Consider the following 23,044-nt stretch of genomic DNA (forward strand, 5'->3'; position numbering starts at 1 on the left):
AAATACTGAAAACAGAATTGACAGCAAGAAACAAGACAAAAACTAGAAATACTTATGCTATACCAATATTGACCTACTCATTTGGAGTAGTGAAATGGAGTAACACAGACCTAGAAGCACTCAATACACTTACACGATCACAATGCCACAAATATAGAATACATCACATACATTCAGCAACAGAAAGATTCACATTAAGCAGAAAGGAAGGAGGAAGGGGATTTATCGACATAAAAAACCTACATTATGGACAGGTAGAAAATTTAAGAAAATTCTTTATAGAATGAAAAACTAGCAAAATACACAAAGCAATAACTCATATAAATACATCGGCTACACCATTGCAATTTCATAACAACTTCTACAACCCTTTAGATCACATAACATCAACAGATACGAAGAAAGTAAATTGGAAAAAGAAAACACTACATGGTAAGCACCCGTATCATCTAACACAGCCACACATCGATCAAGACACATCCAACACATGGCTAACAAAAGGCAATATATACAATGAGATGGAATGATTCATGATTGCAATACAGGATCAAACAATAAACACCAGATATTACAGCAAGCATATTATTAAAGATCCCAATACCACAACAGATAAATGCAGACTTTGCAAACAACAAATAGAAACAGTAGATCACATCACAAGTGGATGTACAATACCAGCAAATACAGAATACACCAGAAGACATGACAATGTAGCAAAAATAATACATCAACAACTTCCCATACAACATAAACTAATAAAACAACACGTTCCCACATACAAGTATGCACCACAAAATGTACTGGAGAATGATGAATACAAATTATACTGGAACAGAACCATTATAACAGATAAAACAACGCCACATAACAAACCAGCCATCATACTCACCAATAAAAAGAAGAAATCAACACAACTAATCGAAATATCCATACCCAATACAACAAATATACAGAAGATAACAGGAGAAAAAATTGGAAAATACATCCAACTGGCTGAGGAAGTCAAGGACATGGGGCATCAGGATAAAGTTGACATTATACCAATCATACTATCAACTACAGGAGTCATACCACACAGTATCTACCAGTACATCAATGCAATAGAGCTACATCCAAACGTATACATACAACTACAGAAATCTGTAATTATTGATACATGTTCAATTACCTAAAAGTTACTAAATGCAATGTAACATATACCGTACAGTTAAAAGGAAGTCACACTTGATCAAGGTCCGCGTCACTTTCCATTTTTAACCAGACATAACGTCTGAGAAAGGAAAGAAATAATAATACTCTGCTGACAGATACACTGGACCTACCTTTCGCAAGGACAAGGGGAGATAAAGATCAGACTTATCTACTTGAAAATGAGCTGCTCCTTTACTAATAGGTGTAGGCTCTATTAAAAAACACTACTTTTTGTGAGTAGAAATTCACATGTGGGACATGAGTTGTCAAGAAAAAATATTTACGGTTCACCTTTCAAATTAACTTTGCTGTCTGTCAATCATTTTCATCATTAGATGGATGAACCAAAATGTCACAGCATAACTCACCTTTTTGAAGGAAATGTGATAAAGCAAATTTATGGAAATGTTCCATTCACTGCTACAATTTTGGACATTATAATTTTACTTTTAAGTGTGCTAAATGAATTGCAAGAAACTTTCATACAAAGAAGTTGTTAGTAAAATGGCTGACACTTTTAGAGAGTTGTCTACAAGATGAACAAGCACTGAATTATTCTCATGACACACTTGTGTAATGAAAATTTTGCTTTCTGGAGAATGTAACTGCACACAGTACTACTCTGCATAGCATTACCCATCAAAAATTTTCACAGTTTATTAACAGACTCAAATGAATTGCATAACTGTCTCACATTACCATCTTTCATTGCAACAACACTCATGGATAAATAAGTTATGTAACTTAACATTATCATAAAATTGTAGAATCAGAGTTGCTCAGATGTTAACTGACCTGGTTTACTTTTTTCTCCAGCTGCAATGCTTCACGCATTGCACCTTCTGCTGTTCCCCACTCGTTGTAATCTGGAGCATTAATACAGCTGAGAACAATTCGACCTCCACGCTTATTCATGTATTTCATAAACTTTGTAGCATGCTCTCTTTCTTCCTCTGATGCTTGCTTAAAATACTTGTGTAGACCAGGTAACGCAACATCATCACGATCAAAGTAGTAAGCCTACATGAATGCAAAATTACAATTAAATTTTTTTGCGGAAACTACTATTTGAAATCAATAATATAAGTCATTGCTGGATCCGGGGGAAAAAAAAAAAAAAAGCCACCATCTGGCAGAAAAACAAGCACTATGCTTCACGTAAACTAAGGCAAAACACACATTGTAGAAGATAAATTCATTAATTTCACTGCACTGAGAGAACCATAAAATCACTGATATAATTTTAATAGCAAATGAGGATCAACAAGAACATAATATTCAAGTATGAATTTCTTTAAGCTAATACCTTGAGTAACCATTCATTGTGTTCCATAGATTCCAACACAAAGGATAACTATCAAGAATGAGGAATAAATCATTGAAAATTGCATTAAAAATCAGTTATTAAATTGCCACAGGCCTGTATGTCTTCTATTTGCACTGAATCTGGCTTAATATAACATAAAATCACAGGGGAGCTGCTACTTTGGAAAAAATTGCAGCGGTTACACTAAACAGCTATTGTTTGTCTGGTAAAGCTGGCCTGTGACACATGTGCATACAGGGCAATAAGCCAAGAGTAACAGTTTTCTACATCTGTAACAATACAGGCCAGCTTATAATGAACACTGTTACTCATAACAATAATTAGAACCTTCACTCTACCTTTGTATGAAAAGTGATCTATTATTATTATTATTATTATTATTATTATGCCTTTGTGTGTGGAATCATACACACACAGGGTGCTTAGAGCCGCCTCCTCTAAGCGCACTTGGGTAATTCTCAGCAGGCGTGTCCATGTCACAGGATTGGGTCCGGCTTTCGAGCTGGTGGCAAAGTTCTGCTGGGGACCCAGTATCACAGGATATAACGTGTTACCCATGCCCAGGGTTATGGGTGAAGACCACATCGGCAAGGAAGGCGAAGAAGATGGACTTCGGTATGGCGGACTTGGCGTAAGTGGCACCTCATTCCCAGAGGAACCCAAGGGAGGGATAGACAGAGTCCCTGAGCCCAGAAAAGCAATCGTCCAGTGGAAGAAAACCATGAATAAAAATCACCTGGTCCTCCAAGTTGGGGGTTTAGGTGTTGGACCTGCACTCCATCCTAGCAAAAGAAATCAAATGCAAAACTTCCCAATTTAGCCTCGGAACAGAATGGATCAAAACAAAGACGGCAACAGGCACAAAAAAGGACAATGAGAATTGCAACATGGAATATACAGGGAATTTCTACAAAGAAACGTGAAGTCTTTAAAGAAATAAAGAGCCTTGATGTCGACATAGTGGGCCTAACAGAAACCAAAGTGAAAGGGCATGGTACAGAAAAGACAAATGATTACACATACATTTATAGTGGTGTACCAAAGGAACAACGAGCCCAAAGTGCAGTTGCCATTGCCATAAAGGAACAACTCAAGAAAAACCTAACCACCTGGGAATATGTCAGTGATAGAATTCTGCAAGTACAGATGTCTTGTGACAGCCAGAGCGAGAGCACCAGCAGCAGCGAGTACTGTTTGTACAAAGCGTTTATTTTGCATTTTGTTTACGACCTTCCACTAAGGAAGGGATTCTATTTGTGTTTATCTGCTCTGCATAGTAACTAACAGTTCTTGATAAAACTTTACGTAGTTTTCGTGTTAGATTTCTTAGTGTTTTCTTGATCGTTTAGAACAGAAAGCGCCCTAAAACCGTCTTTTGTTTGTTTCGCGGCCGTTAGCCACTAGTCACCTGAATCAGCAGTTGTCTTGTGACAGCCAGAGCGACAGCACCAGCAGCAGCGAGTACTGTTTGTATAAAGCGTTTTTGTACTTATTTGCTGCGCTTAGCTTTTAAATAGTTTTTCTGGGAAAACCTAGCGTAGTTTTCGCGTCTCGTATTTCAGTGAGTGTTTCTTGATTATCAGAGTAGCTCATCAGAAGATTATCTTGGGAATTTGTCACCTTATAGAGTAGGGTAAACATAGTCATGTGTAGGGACTGTGGTTGTTGTGAGCGGACGCAAGGAGAATTGGCCACTCTTCGGGGGCAGGTGGAGGCTTTGTCTGTTAGGCTCATCGAGCTCGAGGCGCAGGCGTCGGCTCGTAGTGGCGTTGGGGCAACTGTGGTGAGACCTATGCCTACTTCGGTGGCCTTGGAATCACATGGAACCCCTGATGTCGCTGCGTCTTCCGGCAGTGAGCATCTTACCGGTCAGCCATCACTCCAGGGTGAATGGCGGACAGTGGTGGGCTCGCGCGTGCCTGGCCGAAAGGCGAAGGTGGGATCTGGCCGCGTGGCAGCTGCCTTACCCCTTTCCAACAGGTACGGGGTGCTTCCTAGTGGTGATGACATCGTTTCCGAGCCACCACAGGGTGCCTCGCCTGTTGGGCCAGTGGCCGATTCTCCGGCAAGGTCCCGACAGTCACAGAGGGCGGGCCTATTAGTTATAGGGAGCTCCAACGTTAGGCGGGTTATGGAGCCCCTCAGGAAAATAGCGGGTAGGTCGGGGAAGAATGCCAGTGTGCACTCGGTGTGCTTGCCGGGGGGTCTCGTCCGTAATGTGGAGGAGGCCCTTCCGGCAGCTATTGAACGCACTGGGTGTGACCGGCTGCAGATAGTAGCACATGTCGGAACGAATAACGCCTGCCGCTTGGGTTCTGAGGCCATCCTTGGTTCCTTCCGGCGGCTGGCTGATTTGGTGAAGACAACCAGCATCGCACGCGGAGTGCAAGCTGAGCTTAATATCTGCAGCATAGTGCCCAGAGTCGATCGCGGTCCTCTGGTTTGGAGCCGTGTGGAGGGTCTAAACCAGAGGCTCAGACGACTCTGCGACTATAATGGTTGCAAATTCATCGACCTCCGTTATTGGGTGGAGAACTGTAGGGCCCCCCTAGACAGGTCAGGCGTGCACTACACACCGGAAGCAGCTACTAGGGTAGCAGAGTACGTGTGGCGTGCACACGGGCGTTTTTTAGGTTAGAGGGACCCCCCCCCCCCCCCCCCCCCCTTGGGCGAAACGATAAAATACCTGACGGCTTACCAGAGAGGACATTATCATCGTTGATAAAGAACGTCCGTCCTCAGAGACCAAAAACAGGAAAAGTTAACGTAATATTGGTAAACTGCAGGAGTATCCAGGGCAAGGTTCCTGAATTAGTATCTCTTATTGAAGGAAATAGTGCGCATATAGTATTAGGAACGGAAAGTTGGTTAAAACCGGAAGTGAACAGTAACGAAATCCTAGACACAGAATGGAATATATACCGCAAGGATAGGATAAACGCCAATGGTGGAGGAGTATTTATAGCAGTAAAGAATTCAATAATATCCAGTGAAGTTATTAGCGAATGTGAATGTGAAATAATCTGGGTTAAGTTAAGTATCAAAGGTGGGTCAGATATGATAGTCGGATGCTTCTATAGACCACCTGCATCAGCAACCGTAGTAGTTGAGCGCCTCAGAGAGAACCTGCAGAACGTCGTGAAGAAGTTTCGTGATCATACTATTGTAATAGGGGGAGACTTCAATCTACCAGGTATAGAATGGGATAGTCACACAATCAGAACTGGAGCCAGGGACAGAGACTCTTGTGACATTATCCTGACTGCCTTGTCCGAGAATTACTTCGAGCAGATAGTTAGAGAACCAACTCGTGAAGCTAACGTTTTAGACCTCATAGCAACAAATAGACCGGAACTTTTCGACTCCGTGAATGTAGAAGAGGGTATCAGTGATCATAAGTCAGTGGTTGCATCAATGACTACAAGTGTAATAAGAAATGCCAAGAAAGGAAGGAAAATATATTTGCTTAACAAGAGTGATAGGGCACAAATCGCAGAATATCTGAGTGACCACCATCAAACGTTCATTTCTGAGGAAGAGGATGTGGAACAAAAATGGAAAAAATTCAGAAACATCGTCCAGTACGCCTTAGATAAGTTCGTAACGACTAAGGTCCAAAGCGAGGGGAAAGATCCACCGTGGTATAACAATCATGTACGAAAGGTACTACGGAAACAAAGAAAGCTTCATCATAGGTTTAAGAGTAGTCGAATCATAGCTGATAAGGAAAAGCTGAACGAAGCGAAAAAGAGCGTAAAGAGAGCAATGAGAGAAGCATTCAACGAATTCGAACATAAAACATTGGCAAACAATCTAAACAAGAACCCTAAAAAGTTTTGGTCATATGTAAAATCGGTAAGCGGATCTAAATCCCCTATTCAGTCACTCGTTGACCACGATGGCACCGAAACAGAGGACGACCGAAGAAAGGCAGAAGTACTGAATTCAGTGTTCCGAAACTGTTTCACTGCGGAAAATCGTAACACGGTCCCTGACTTCAGCCGTCGCACGGACGCCAAAATGGAAAATATTGAAATAAACAATATCGGAATTGAAAAACAACTGCTATCACTTAGTAGCGGAAAAGCATCCGGACCAGACGAGATACCCTTAAGATTCTACAGTGATTATGCTAAAGAACTTGCCCCCTTTCTATCAGCAATTTATCGTAGATCGCTGGAAGAACGTAAAGTACCTAGCGACTGGAAGAAAGCGCAGGTCGTTCCCATTTTCAAGAAGGGTCATAAATCAGATGCGAATAATTATAGGCCTATTTCGCTTACGTCAATCTGTTGTAGAATAATGGAACATGTTTTGTGTTCTCGTATTATGACGTTCTTAGATAATACAAATCTCCTTCATCATAACCAACATGGATTCCGCAAACAGAGATCATGTGAAACTCAGCTCGCCCTATTTGCCCAAGAAATTCACAGTGCCGTAGACACTGGCGAGCAGATTGATGCCGTATTCCTGGACTTCAGGAAGGCATTTGATACGGTTCCGCACTTACGTTTAGTGAAAAAAATACGAGCTTACGGAATATCGGACCAGGTTTGTGATTGGATTCAGGATTTCCTAGAAGAAAGAACACAACATGTCATTCTTAACGGTTCAAAATCTGCAGATGTAGAGGTAATTTCGGGAGTACCGCAGGGAAGCGTGATAGGACCTTTATTGTTTACAATATACATAAATGACTTAGTTGACAACATCGGTAGCTCTGTGAGGCTATTTGCAGATGACACGGTTGTCTACAAGAAAGTAGCAACATCAGAAGACTCGTACGTACTCCAGGAGGACCTGCAGAGGATTAATGCATGGTGCGACAGCTGGCAGCTTTCCCTAAACGTAGATAAATGTAATATAATGCACATACATAGGGGCAGAAATCCATTCCAGTACGATTATGCCATAGGTGGTAAATCATTGGAAGCGGTAACGACCGTAAAATACTTAGGAGTTACTATCCGGAGCGATCTGAAGTGGAATGATCACATAAAACAAATAGTGGGAAAAGCAGGCGCCAGGTTGAGATTCATAGGAAGAATTCTAAGAAAATGTGACTCATCGACGAAAGAAGTAGCTTACAAAACGCTTGTTCGTCCGATTCTTGAGTATTGCTCATCAGTATGGGACCCTTACCAGGCTGGATTAATAGAAGAGATAGACATGATCCAGCGAAAAGCAGCGCGATTCGTCATGGGGACATTTAGTCAGCGCAAGAGCGTTACGGAGATGCTGAACAAGCTCCAGTGGCGGACACTTCAAGAAAGGCGTTACGCAATACGGAGAGGTTTATTATCGAAATTACGAGAGAGCACATTCCGGGAAGAGATGGGCAACATATTACTACCGCCCACATATATCTCGCGTAATGATCACAACGAAAAGATCCGAGAAATTAGAGCAAATACGGAGACTTACAAGCAGTCGTTCTTCCCACGCACAATTTGTGAATGGAACAGGGAAGGGGGGATCAGATAGTGGTACAATAAGTACCCTCCGCCACACACCGTAAGGTGGCTCGCGGAGTATAGATGTAGATGTAGATGTAGAAAATAAAGGGCCATCCTGTGGTGATCACTGTGGTCTATTCACTAAACAACGACACTGATGTAGAAAAGAAAGACTTATTCTACACTCAACTGACAAGATCTCTTTAAAATATAGGGAATCGCAAAGAAGTCATTTTACTAGGAGACCTAAATGCCAGAAAAGGATGGAAAGCTAATGACAACATAGTGGGACAATATGGTGAAGAAACCATAAATGATAATGGTGGAAGACTGATAGAAATCTGCATGCAAAACGACTTAAGAATTATGAATGGATGGTTCAAGCATAAGGACATCCACAAATACACACGGACGAAACCAAGCATTAACCTCAAGTCCACTATAGACTATGCCGTAATAAAGCAAACAACAAAGCTAGTAATACAAGACGTGAGGGCTATGAGAGGTGCAGAGTGCTGATCAGACTATTTTGTGCTAATGTCTAAGATATTATTCGAGTTTATCAAAGATACAGAAATTCAAGCGGAAGCCGAACCAGAGAAAGCCAATAATATTCAATATAATTTACAAAGCCTTGACCATAGTTCTACATGCTTCTTGTACCAGCAAAGGCTAGCAGAAAAACTTGCTGCCATTGAAGAAACCTCTGCAGATAAGATGTATGAGATGGTTAAAGAAGCCATCCATAACGCAGCTTATGAAGCACTGGGAAAAAAAGAAATCCAAAAGAGTAATAGAATATGTGATGAGTGGTGGAACCACTCAGTACAAGAGAAGGTAGAAAGTAAGAGGAAAGTTTATAATAAATGGTTGAACTCAAGATCAGACAATGATTGGCTGGAATAGAGAGAGTGGAGAAAAGATGCACAGAAAACAATAATTAAGGCAAAAAACGAAGGCTGGCAGAAAACTGGTGAAGAGACAGAAAAAAGCATGGGGAATAAATGAGCAAATAAAGCCTGGAAGGTATTAAAAACACAGAATAAAGATAAAGCAAATATAAACCTCATTAGCATGCAGGAATGGGTACAACATTACCAAGGACTACTAACTGAGAACAGAGCTGCATTCACTGAGAACCCACCAGGCATTGAAATCAGTAATGATAATATACCACCGATAACCCCCAAAGGAAGTCCAAAATGCAATTAATGGCATGAAAAACAGAAAGTCGCCAGGTCCAGGATTAATTTATATAGAACTGGTTAAAGCAGCACCGTCAAAACTCTGAGAAATTGGCAGTGATTTTGACCTTAGAGGTGACGAAGCCCCAAAGGCGTGGAAAAAGGCAACAATTCCATCAACATTTAAGAAGGGCAACAGGAGGAATTGTGCAAACTACTGTGGTATTAGTGTGATGCCACCCATGGTGAGAGTCTATGGCCGTATCCTAAAAAAGAGGATAGAAAAAAAAAAAACTAAATCTGAAGAACAAAATGGATTCAGATCTGGTCATTCCTGTAGTGATGGAGTTTTTAACCTCAAAAACCTAGTGGAGAAAAGGACAGCAAGGGGCCTTACAACCCACCTTGTCTTTAAGATCTACCTAGAGGAGGCACTAAAATCATGGAAAAGGAAATGCAGAGGAATGGGTGTCCCTATAGACGACGAGATCTTGTTCACTCTGTTTTTTGCTGACGACCAAGTGTTAGTAGCTGGAGATGAGGAAGACGCAAATTACATGCTCTGCAAATTAAAAGAAGAATATGAAAAATGGAGTCTGTCATAAACGTATCTAAAACAGAATATCTGAAAGTGGGAGAAAATACTGTTAACGACTTACAGCTCGGTTCTGATACTGTTAAAGGGTGTCATAATTTTAAGTACTTGGGAGTGACACTGTCGTCCAATGGTAGAAGTATGGATGATGTAAACAATAAAATAGGCCAGGGCAAGCGAGCCATAAAACAACTAAATGGTATTCTCTGGAACAAAAACACAACGCAGAACAAAACATACCATCTACCACACAATTATCGAAAGTATCACAACATATGGTACAGAGTTGTGGGAAGTAACTCAGAGACAGAAAGATCACCTGCTGGCTGTGAGATGGATTTCTGGAGACAGAGTTGTGGATACTTGAGACCTGACTGTATCAGAAATGATAGGATCAGAGAGGTTATGAATGTCAAAAGCACAATCCTTGACTACATAGAAAGGAAGCGCCTATTCTGGTATGGTCACTTACAGCATATGCCAGACACAAGATGGCCAAAACGGGTATGGCAATGGGCTCCACATCAAAGAAGAAAGCGTGGTAGACCTGCAAGATGCTGGAAAGATGACGTCAACGAAGCAATGGTGGCGAGAGGTCTTAATGAAGGAGACTGGAATGACGGAACGATGGAGACTGGGATGCGAGAGGCGGCGGCAGCCGTAGAAACTTTGCTTGTATAAATATATATAATTACATTTCACCTGACTCTGGGGTATGTTAAATCAGTATTGTTTCATTCTTTCTGGTCTTACTTTCCTTTCATCTTCAGAGATTTGGACTATTCATTTGGTTTTGATTTTGACTTGGAGCCCTTCTTTCTTGCCTTTGTGTGTTTTTTCCCCCATTGTTATCTATGACTACATTTTTTTGTGATTTCCAGTTCTCTTAAGGCCTTCTCCATTTCCTTAAATCGATTTGGTGTTTTTTTTTTTTTTTTTTTTTTGCAGGAGTAGTCAAATTTTTTGTTAATCTATTTGGGTCCATCGATTATTATTGTTGTTATTAGTAATAACAATAACAGTAGCAATAATAATAATAATAATAATAATAATAATAATTTTAGATGATTCAAAAAGAAGGGGCCACACAAATGATGACATGAAATGAGGAAAACGGAGGAACGATTTTTTTTCTAGAAGAACGAAGTCACATATGGAATAGGTAGAGAGCTCCTGAGAAGTAAAAAGGAGAGAGAGACAGGCTACAATCAACTGAAATGAGGATAGAGGCAGGAAGAGAATACAACAAAAAAAATGTAATAAAATCCTTACACTGCAGAAAAAGGGTTAGGTTCTTTGGGGGAGGAGACCAGACAGCGAGGTCATCGGTCTCATCGGATTAGGGAAGGACGGGGAAGGAAGTCGGCCGTGCCCTTTCACAGGAACCATCCCGGCATTTGCCTGGAGCGATTTAGGGAAATCACGGAAAACCTGAATCAGGATGGCCGGACACGGGATTGAACCATCGTCCTCCCGAATGCGAGTCCAGTGTGCTAGCCACTGCGCCACCTCGCTCGGTTACACTGCAGAAAAAAATCAAGGTGGACCACAGCAATGTTTATGCACTCTACAATTGTCATGTTGCCTTTTATTACTACCACATGTGCCATGGACGCTCAGGTGAATGTTCCCACAGCATAATACTGCTCCTAGTGCCCTGTATCCGTGGCTCAGTCCACATTTTGAGCAGCTGTTAACCTGGATGATTGTGTATCAGGACAACCGCCGATCTGGTGTAACAAGATATGTGAATCATCTAAGCATGTGGCACATTACCATTGATCCATGATCTAATCTCTATGGTCCCATGCCCAATGCAGTAATAATTGACAATGTCATTGAGTTAACATGGATTATCTGCTATAGAGCACAGAGTTCAATGAAGTGTGCAGATAGGACAACTAATACTATTTACAACAAACATAAATAATCTAATTTCATACAAACATTTGTATATTTTATATGCCGTTGTGCAAGACTCCTAATTACACTTTCCTGCTAGTGTCTGCATGACTTGCTCAATATTACATAATATGAACAATTAAATAGGACTATTAAGAGGACTGTGTGTTAAAAGCCAGCTTATTTTCTAGAAAAGCTTCCTAGAATACAGATAGCTGGAAAGATTCTTTGGGACATTGTGCACAAAATTTCATTATTGTGTGAAAATACTGATGGGGCTACACACAGGCTATTAAAACAAGTGTCATCAAAACCTCCTCTCTGGAACAAAAGGTGATATCAACCACTAATCCACTTACTTTTAAAACTGTGTAACAGCAGCATTTTGAAACTGAAAAGGGTATAAAAGACACCACAAAGGAGCCAATGTGTTGTGAGACTATTTTCACTGTGCCTAATTTCTTAAAGAATTGCCCAAAAGAGGTTTGAGGATTTAAACATAAAACATCATTATGCACATTTTTTAGTTTCTTTATTTAATTACCTGCCAGATCAATACTTAGATTGTACATTTTGAGATATTCACCCACGTTGACATTTCAGTATACAATATTTAGATGATGATGTAGCATCAACAGCTGCTGTTTTATCAATCCATAGACCATACCAATGTTCAAGGTTATTGAACATGTAGTTGTGTAAAACACACACACACACACACACACACACACACACACACACACACACACACACAGGTCTAGTTCAAAAAGGAGTGAACAAGTATCTGGCTGTGGCCTTACAGTAGGAACCATCCTGGCATTTGCCTAAAGTAATTTACGGAAACAACTGAAATCACAAGCGTGGGCAGGTAGAGATTAGAGCCACCATCCACATGAACACAAAGCCACTCTTTAGAACAATGCAACCTTATCATATACTGTGAGTGACGGTCTTGATATGCTTGCTGTCTGGACTCTCCATAGACAGAGATCTATTGTGTTGCACCACTGTTAATATCCAAATTTGAAAACTAGTATCCACTACAGCAATGAATATAAATTTATTTATTTATTTTTTTACCATGACAAGTGACATGGCCACTGAGATATTTAGTTGGATGCTAGTTCCAAAGTTTTCCATGAACTGAAACATCTGTCTTCAGTTATTTGATTTCCATACACACTTATGTCGGCAGACTCCTTAACTATACTATCATAAAAACTTGGAACCAGCACTATGACACCCGTTCCAACATTTTTCATTCCACATTTGGACTGTAATTAGTGATTGGGGACAGTTGATTTGCTTGTTGCTTCAGTTGGCACACCAATGACGTTTCTTGCACGCTTACTGGCAGGTCTAATATATTGCTCCATAAATACGAGGGCCGTTCAGAAAGTAACCTCCGGTTGATTTAAAAAAATACACAAAGTTAAATAAAAATATTTTAATATATACATCTTACAACTACAGCTTTGCACTATTTTTCTACATAGTCTCCATAGCGATTGAGGCACTTATCGTATCTCTTCACAAGCTTTGAAATTCCTTCTGCATAAAAATCACCCGCTTGTGCCGGGAGCCAGTCTGTGACCGCATCTTTGAGCTCTTCGTCGTCATCAAACCGCTGTGACCCGAGCCATTTCTTCAAATGCATGAAGAGGTGATAATCACTTGGCGCCAGGTCTGGGCTGTAAGGTGGATGGTTGATAACGTCCCACTTGAAGGACTCAAGAAGGGCCGTTGTTCTGCGAGCACCCATCGTGCACAGAACTTACGGTAACCCAATCTTGCTGTCACTATCTCGTACAAGAGAGTCTCAGAAATCTGTGGAAAACCAGTAGACAACTCAGACATTGACAAACGTCAATTTTCACGAACTTTTGCATCAACTGTCTGAACGAGTTCGTCAGTCACCAATGATGGTCTACCACTCCTCTCTTCGTCATGAACATTTTCTCGTCCACTTTTAAATAAACGTACCCATTCACGGACAACTCCTTCACTCATAACTCTTGGTCCGTACACGGCACAAAGCTCACGATGAATAGCTGCTGCAGAATATCCTTTGGCTGTAAAAAACCTTATGACAGCACGCACTTCACATTTGGCGGGGTTTTCTATTGCAGCACACATTTCAAACTGCCACAAAAACTAAACTAGCGCAAGTACGACGTTCACTCGACCACGGCTTGATGCCGACTGACCTGTTCAGTGCGTGAACGCACAGATGGCGTCGCTACTCCCCCCACAACCCACACTGTGACCAATCGGAGGTTACTTTCTGAACCGCCCTCTTAACATACTACATTGCTCAGAATACAAAACATGATCTGTATTCTGAGGCCAACATTCTGTTCAATGTTAAAAGATAATCTTATAATAGCTAGAAATGGAATACACTAGATGCCATGTTTACTTTTTTTTGTTTTAGGGGGACCGTAGAACATGAAGACGAAAAAGGAGTTAAAAACGACTACACGTTAATTCCGACTGACAGAATGAAAGATAGCTAAAAACAGGGACTTTGAGAAAGGTCCCTAAATGGATGTTCTGAACTAAAGATTAAATGTCCTTCACCACATTGCTATAATGGATGAAAAGTAAAACGTGGTTGACAGCCCGCATGTCGTTCACTAAAACGGCTGACAACTCAAATGGGCAAACATAAGTGAGAACGCAAATGGTTAAAAAGGGGCAATCTGTCAGGAAATGGTGAAATGTCAAAGGTTGGGGGTAATGAGCACAGAGTGCTGGGGGATCACCACTTAATAAATGGCAATGGCCAAGAAGACAGTGCCTAATATACAACCTAGCTAAAATGATCTCGGGCCAAGAAGAGATCAACCAAACCACTGGGAGAGGTTTAACCCCTGAAGCTTGTTCCCATGAAGGGACGACCACTGGTGATGCCAAAGTGACACTATCTGCTGACGGACAGCAACACAGAGATGGTCAGAGGAAATAGAAGAAACAGCGGGCCGATGTATGAGGACTGTAACCAAGGCAGCAGCGTCAGCGGACTCATTGCCCATCAGACTGACATGACCAGGGACCCACAAGAACACCATAGGGGCTTCACCAACAGTGAAGAGCTTTCCTGGACCCATTGCAGTACGGGATGGATCGTGTACAACACACAGAGGCTCTGAAGAGCACTGAAAGAGTCGGAGCAGAAGACACAATTGAAAAGCCTCTGTCACCACATGTACTGCACGGCCTGATAGAGGGCAAAGAGCTCCAATGTAAATACTGAGCAGTGTTCTGGAAGCCAATACTGAATCGGTGCCAATGACAAAGGCACCCCTGACACCATGGTCAGTCCGAGAGCTATCAGTGTACGCAAAGGTGCTATCGCAAAGTTCATGTGAAAAGTTGAGAAAGTTACAGTGATAGAGCGAGGCTTGAGTAGTGTCCTTAGGAAGTGAATGAAGACAAAGGTGAACATGGGCCACTGCACGAAGCCATTGGGGAAGTGGCAGGTAGCATGAAGTTAAGATGCTAAAGCAATAGCCGAACACGAAGTCCAGGAGGTAACAGAGAAGAGGGACATGCCCTATACTGGTGATCAAAGGAGTTATCAAAAAATAGGATGGTTGGTCAGGCATGGCAGACAAATGGTATGCTTATCTGCTGAGGAGAAAATACAGTAATTCGGCAGTTCCTGCTTGCAGACTCTCAACTGGACTGGTGTAAAAGGCACCAGTGACCAAACAGATGCCACAATGGTGGATTGTATTGAGATGGCAAAAGTTGGATGGACATACAGATGCATAAGTGAAACACCCATAGTCTAGTTTTAGAGAGATAAGAGACCAGTAAAAACAGAGGACGGTGGTCCAGTCCGCTCCCCAGGATGTACTGCTGAGGACAGGTAAGACATTTAAGGACAGTGTACAGTGGGTAGCCAGGTAAGACATGTGGGAGGACCATGACATTTTCCTAATGAGCATGGGCGCCAAGAATTGAGTAGTTTCAATGAGTGGAACAGTAACAGGACAAGATGTAAAGACAGTGGAAGAAATCAATTGTGCCACCAGAAATTCATACAAACGGTTTTGTTGGTGTAAAAGTGAAAGCCACTGTCAATGCTCCATGAGTAAAGGTGATCAGGACAATGCTGAAGATGCTACTCAAGGAGACAAGTCTGAGGCGAACTGCAATAGATGGCAGAATCATCAACATAAAGGGGAGCCTTAGATTCCCAGTTCAAGACAGGCCATAATAGGGTTAATAGCGATAGCAAAGAGGTCGATGCTCAGGACAGAACCCTGAGGCACACTGTTTTCCTGGATAAATGTGTCCGACAAGGTAGAACACATATATACCTTGAAAACTTGGTCTTTTACAAATTTCTGAAGGAAACAGGGCATGCGGCCTCGGAAGTCTCACTTGTAGAGAGTATGGAGGATACCAGTCCCGCAACAGATGTCATAGGCTTTTTCCAACTTGAAAACATTGTCACAGACTGGTATTTCCACAGAAAACCAATTGTGACATGGGTTGACAGATTGACAGGATGATCAACTGGAGAACAGCACACTCAAAATCCACACTGTGCAGCGATTAGTAAAATGCAAGACTTGAGCCACCATACCAGATGGTCATGAATCATACATTCCATCAAACACAGCTGGTAAAAGGAATGGGGTGGTAACTAGAAAGAAGATTTTGTCCTTACTGGGCTTAGGTATGGTTATGACAGTGGCTTCATGCCAGCATATCGGAAATGTGCCCTCTGCCCAGATGCAATTGTATGTATGAAGGAGAAATTTCTTGCCCGCAAGAGAAAGGTGTTGCAACATCTGAATGTGATCATCATCTAGCCATGGGAAGGAATATTGGGTGAGCATATCACATGGCAGTACTATTGAAGACAATCTCCAAGCAAGTGAAGGAGAAGACCATTTGCCTTTGTTTTATTCTCTGGCAGAGGAATACTCAAATGTTTGTTGGTTGGAGTGATGTAAAAAGTCTTCGCATGAGTATTCCTTCTGTCTTTTCAAGCCTCCTGGGTGTGTAGCAGATGACTTCAACCAGTGAGGTGAAAGTCTGGTGGTTTGTTGCGCAGCTGGAGGAGAGACGAGGATGCTACCAAAAATTGGGCAATTTTACAACTGTGGTGCTGAATTTGAGGTCGCATGTCTGCATGGCCATGTCCTTCATGGAGCGAAATATAGCAAGAACAGCACTAAGTGCTGGATGGTAGAATGCAGGGTTTCTGACCACCCAACAATTTGTGAGGATAAGGCATTTTTTCCTTCACCCAGTCTCCTGGATGGCCCACACATCAAGATACTGGGACTATCTCAGGAAGAGGCTGCGTGGTCGCCATTGCAACTGCTGCAGCAGGTAGGAGGAGGTGGAAAATCATCCTTGTGAGCATCTCAGCCACAGGCTACACATTCAGCTGAATGTTGAAAGGACATATGAGTGTAGTTGTAACAATAACACGTAGCAGGGAATCAAGTTCAGAATGTACGGTCAGACTGTGATAACTTCATAGCCTTCTTTGATCTCTGATGGAATCACCATTTTATTGAAAGTGAGAAAAAGAGTGCATGTAGGCACTAAGAAAGCCTCTACCTTTTCCATCACCCAATGGCCTGCAATGATGCCCTGATCAGAGAGGTACGTTTGAATTTCTGCCTCCGTCAGACCATCGAGCAGCCTAGTGTAAATAACGTCATGGGAATAATTCAGCATTTGATGGGCCTCGACATGAACAGTATAGCCATGGAGAAGCAAAGCTGCAAGCAGTTGTGCATGAGAATCAGAGATAGTCTCCAAAAGCGAAGTTCCATTGTGTAAATGAGACCAGAATTTCACAGGGCCAGCAACTGCATCAACACCTTTCTGTATAATAAAAGAAAAAGGCCAACCATACTCAGTAAATGAAACTATGAGGAATCATGGTACAGCCAGGAGGGTGTGGGATTCACTAGCCTCATTCCATTTACTTTAGTAGACATTGACTGTGAAGATGATGATTGGCTCATTGCTGGGGGCAGCCTTAGGTAATGGTTCACACCTCCCAAAAACCTGACAGATGGACCAGTCGGCAATTTGGGAAGGTAGCAGCTCAGGAAATCACCCCTCCCTGGGTCTGGCCTGTACTGGGAGTATGTGAGAACCCTATTGAGGTACATGTGAACCCTGTCGACTCAGGGCTGTGAATTACACAATACCCAGTCACCTGTTATGCATCAGATGCATGGCCCGGCATTCAGTAGCACACAGACAGGAACCTTAAATGCCAAATAAGGAAAAAATAAGTAGAGGGACTGTTCTAATGCCAGGCTACTGAACATGCAGAATACATTCCCAAAAGCATCCCAAACATTTTCCTCATAGGAGGGGACAGACATACAGCATGGAAGTGAGAAGATGCTGTAAAGGCTGGGACCCTGTGGTTGCCAAGCATGAACCCACCAAAGAGTGGCGAGGCCCCTGCCAGACCATGCTTACATTGTACACTACCAATTTTCTGGCAATTTGGAGAGTATAGAGGAGAGACGCAACACTTGGCTTTCCTTGTTAGTGCAACTACTCCACAGTGATTGCTGACTAACTGCAGCAACTATTCAAAATGCTGGTTCTGAGTACCCCTTCATCTGCAAAACTGTAATTAGTCTTCTGATAAGTATCCTGCAATGAGGACAGCCATCTTTTTTCTCAGGTTTACTGATAAGTACTGGTAATTGTCTGTCTGTATATTACATCATTTAGTCTGCACCCAAAAAATAAATTTTCTATCAATTAGTCTGAGAAAGTTATAGAAACTGCATCTACAATTATTTGTTGTTCTTTATGGAAAGTCACTTGTAGCACAGATCATTTAAATGAGCCTTCTTTTATCGAAATGATGTGGAATGAGTCAGTTTACAGATATGTATACATGATTGGAGTTAACATTAATGAGCCCATACTTAGTCCTACTTATGCAACTAATTTAATTCTTTTTGAACTGACTAACAGTTTTTAAGTAGAAATTCATCAATGGTATAAAAGGAGTTGTTTCACTGCATCTATGGTGTTTCTCCCTTGCTGAGAACCAAACTGATTGTTTAAAATAACAGAATATTTTGCAATAAAGTTTTGTATTTGAGCAACAGTAAATTTTTCAAATATTTTAGATATGACTTGAAGAATTGAGACAGGATGGTAACTTCCCATTACCTCTCTTGATCCCAAAAAGTAGTTTGACTTCGGCATATTTCAGTACCTCTGGGAAAGAGCTCTCTTCAAATCACTCATTTTTTATTTTCACTAGTGATTTTGCAATTTTGTGTACTGCTTAAATAACTTCAGTGGATATAATACATCAAACCTATAGAGTTTTTGTTTTTTAACACCAGGATTGCATTTTCTCCATCCTCCACAGAAACTTTTAAAAAATTTGTAAGGTGTTCAGAGTTTTCATTTAGGCCAAAGAGATTTACTTTGCTGTGATAATCTGTTACATTTACATCAGACTTTGCTATATCTAGAAAGAATTCACTAAAGTTCTCCAGTATTTGAGTTGGGTTTACAATAGTGTTTCCTTCAATGTTAATTTTTGAAGTTTCTTGGTTATAGGCTTTAGCACATAACTCATATTTAATGACTAATCACACAGCCTTTTGTGTTATTTTTACAGTTTAAAATTAGCCTGTTATCTGTGACCTGTTTTGCTGCCTTGACAACTTTAACATAATTCTAAAGAGTCAAATATTCAATGAAAGCAATATCTCTATTATATTTTAATTCTCTGTGCAGTTGCTTTTCCCTCACACTGGTAATTTTTATGCCCTAAGTGATCCATATTAATTAGTCACTTTATTGCTGCAGAGTCTAGATAGAAATGTTTCATTAAAGACACCATGAAAACCATTTAGGAATTTTTCACAGTTTTCTCACTTTAGTTGCAATGATCAAAATGCCATTTTCCCCCTCTTTTAGCTTACTACTAAATATTAATGAGTTTTCTTTGCTGAAGTTCCATCTCTTATGGGTTTTCACACTTGAAATGTTCCTGTCTGTCAGTTGCAACACAATGAACAATTCACAATGTTCTGAAATACTGAAATGTAGGCAAAATTTACACACATATTCATATACATAAAAAGTTAAAGCACTGTCAGTAAAGGTTGCTGATTGTCCATTGTATCTGGTAGACTCAGAGAAATTCAGTTTGAAACCATGTTGCTTTACCAAGTCAATGAATCTAAGCACAGAAATTATTACATGTGACATCAATATAAAAATCAGCAGTTAATGGAATTGTTTTCCTTTTTTCTCTACAGAGATCATCAAGCACATTTCGAAACTCGGAATAGTTCTGTTGTTGATCTCCCAGGGATTCTATATATTGAGACTAGCATTACATTTACTGGTAAGTCAATTATTGCTGTACAACATTTCTTAAAACACATTCTTCATTTCAATTATTAAAACGTTTTTTGGTTTCATAATGTATATCGCTATGAAGAAGTATACATGAGCCTCCACATGACTTGACTTGTTTCTTCCGCAAAAGCTACCTGCTAACCTGAAATACCCCATTTTGTTCAAAATTTTAACTGTGTCATCAGTATACCAACACTCATCTAAACAACACTAGTATTTGCACATTCTAACAGAATGATTTACAATTCATCTATTTTGAAGCTTTTGTTGCTTGAAGCATCAGTGTTTAAGCCACTTATATTCCACTGCATGACATATCTACTTTGACTATTACTTATAGGCTACAGCACATTTTTTGCCGGATAATGGTTTTGCCTTATTTCTACCCAAGTTTTTTCACCCTATCATTAATTATTAGTTTACTTTTTTTTATTGTCTGCAAGTATCTGGGAATATCTAACTAAACATTTTTGAGCCTAACCCATTCAGATGTAGAGAATCACTTAGAAATTTGTTGTGTCAATGAAAACCACTCCTTATTCCTTGCAGTGCTCTTTAATAATGCTGTTTATTTTCTGCACATCATTGTCACTCACCAGTCTCCTGTGGTTATTGTTCTGGAAATCATGTAGGGGCTTCTGACCGTTCAGCTAAGGTACCTTGTTTGGTTTAAGATTTCTTTTTTGCTCTTGCTTCGAAGTGAGTTTGTTCCCGCATGGGTAAAAACACATTTTGAATTCCCTTTACGCTTATCTGGTGCACTCTGTCAAGTTCAAGATGATGTGTACATGTGCAACTGATGTGTCTTGATTCCTAGTCAAATCTTGTGGATGAAGTTCAGTCCCTATCATGATCAACTCACTCAGCTGGATAACACTACAGACTATGGTTGTTGGAAGAATGGAATATTACAACACACCTGTTTTTGGATTGCAGACAAAATTAAGAACTATACTGTGCAACATGGGATAGATTTCCCAGAAAAAAAACTGACAAGTTATCTGCATTCTTAGTGCAATAAATTCCAGCTATACTGTGTTAAAATAGCTTTGGAAATTTATAACACTATCGTTGTATGTATTTAATTCTTTATTGAACTTCAAGACACTGTGGATGATTTTTCTGAAGACTGGATACCAGAATTCTGTGTTCATAAATGAAACATTATCTCAGCAAGGAATCCAATGTTTTATAGAAACTGTTTTTGCCTTAGTAAAAATGAGGCTAATCAATATTTATCATCACAAGTTGTCTGGATTAGTATCTCACTATTATTCCAGAATGCCATTACTAAACACTGCAGATGAAGAGTTACTTAGGTTTTGTAATATTTGAGTTGTAGCCTATATGCTCAGCCATACGTTTTATAGTTATCATTACAGGAATCAATGTAATGCTATCAATAACACTAATGGCATAGTCTACATCAATTCAAATCTTACCTTCATGGTCTCTAATGTTATTGAATTTAGCATATGTTAAAATGAAGGACTCAGTAAGGAATGCACATTTTTTTGTTTTCTCAAAAAAAAAATTCTGCTCTGAGATACAGCCCTCCAAAGATGACATTGCACATAACATTTTTAAGATGTAAATTTTGGAAAACTTTGAAAATGCTGTACCTCTAGAACAGTTCTAGATATTTTGTTGGTTTTTTATTTGAAAGATAATTGCTTTATGATTACAAAGAAACCCTCCATTTGGGTTATCTGTCAAAGTTCTTTTACAATATCATTCTGAACTTACTTTATAATTTATGGTTTTTTTTTCCCCAAAAATGCCAATCCATAAAATTTTAATAGTTCTACATTCCATGAAAAGGAGAGCTTCCACTTTTAGGTTGAACAGGTTTTATAAACAATTGAAATTTTTGCCATGCATAAAACCTGTTTTATTATCACACAACAGGCACATAAAAATCAAAACCTAGTCTCATTTAACATAATTTTACTTTTAAAAAATGAGTAAGAGACTCATTTTTCAAACATTTTAAATGGCTCCAAAATGTATGTGAAAGGTGCGAAGACAAAGGTTTCAGTTTATACAACTTCTGTGCACTCTGTTTTGTGCTGAAATTAGCCAGTCAATGATCTAAAAATGTGTTCCACTGCTTCAGTATCTTCCCTCGATATAGAGTGATGCCTTCCTGTTGAATCGATAGGAACTGGAGCACTTACAATCGCCAAAACATTGTGAACAGGAAATGAGCATCCTGTGTGCATTGTTGCTGTCCACCTGGAAACCTATATCCAGCAGGTGGTCCATGTGGTAGCATAAAATTCACTACAGTTTTGTTTAACTCACAACTGGTGTCTATAATCTCTGCAATCCACCAGTCACAGTCATACACACATGCCCACAAACATCCTCCTCCTCAGGTTGCGAATCTAAAGGTTACCCTGCTGTTTCTGAGGTGTTGGCCGAATGAACAAAATTTCTTCTTTCTTGCTCTTTAAAGTGTGTGCAATATGAGTTCGCCCATCACTTTGAGTCCAAAAATGTGTCTTCTGAATTCCTTTCACAGGAGTAGTTTGTTTGAACCATTCTTCTTTTTTCTGCTCACAGAATTCGCCAGTCTCCTCTTTGGACAAAAGAATGAGAGCTGTGGATGTGTAAGATTTCATGACTTCCAAATACTTAGCATTCTGAATCGCAGCTGTATTTGGCGTGGAAAGATTAGGTTTTGTAACTTGGTGCTTCAGCAGATCTCCTACACCGTCATAGGGGACCTGCCCATGACCAGCAGCACTGTATACCCAGTCAGCTGGCACAAGTGACTTACTCAATTCAAACAGCTGGTAACTATTTTTAAAATTACTAGGAGCACCATCAGAAATAATGATGATCTTCTCTGCTCCTGTTTGCAGTTGAATTTTGTGCATTGCTAGCAAAGCATGTGCTGACTCATGTCCTGTTTCATCACTTACAACTGCAACATTTGTGGTCTTGTTTTGAAAATATGTCACTCCTATAAATATTGAAACCTGGTCATTACTCC

General features: G+C 40.4%; 1 protein-coding gene across 4 annotated transcripts in view; it reads right to left on the reverse strand.

Moving 5' to 3' along the window:
• The window catches only part of LOC126474996 (soma ferritin-like), a 79,009-nt gene that overhangs the window by 51,002 nt on the left and 4,963 nt on the right, over positions 1 to 23,044 (reverse strand). For all 4 annotated transcript variants that reach the window (XR_007586633.1, XR_007586632.1, XM_050102536.1 and 1 more), the window contains exon 2: positions 1,987 to 2,211. Coding sequence is in view for 2 of the 4 variants with exons in the window: in XM_050102536.1 (XP_049958493.1) it covers positions 1,987 to 2,211 (225 nt within the window). In the remaining 2 variants the exon portion in view is untranslated. The remainder of the gene's footprint in view (positions 1 to 1,986; positions 2,212 to 23,044) is intronic.

The sequence above is a fragment of the Schistocerca serialis genome, chromosome 4, assembly GCF_023864345.2.
Source record: "Schistocerca serialis cubense isolate TAMUIC-IGC-003099 chromosome 4, iqSchSeri2.2, whole genome shotgun sequence".
Taxonomy (NCBI): domain Eukaryota; kingdom Metazoa; phylum Arthropoda; class Insecta; order Orthoptera; family Acrididae; genus Schistocerca; species Schistocerca serialis.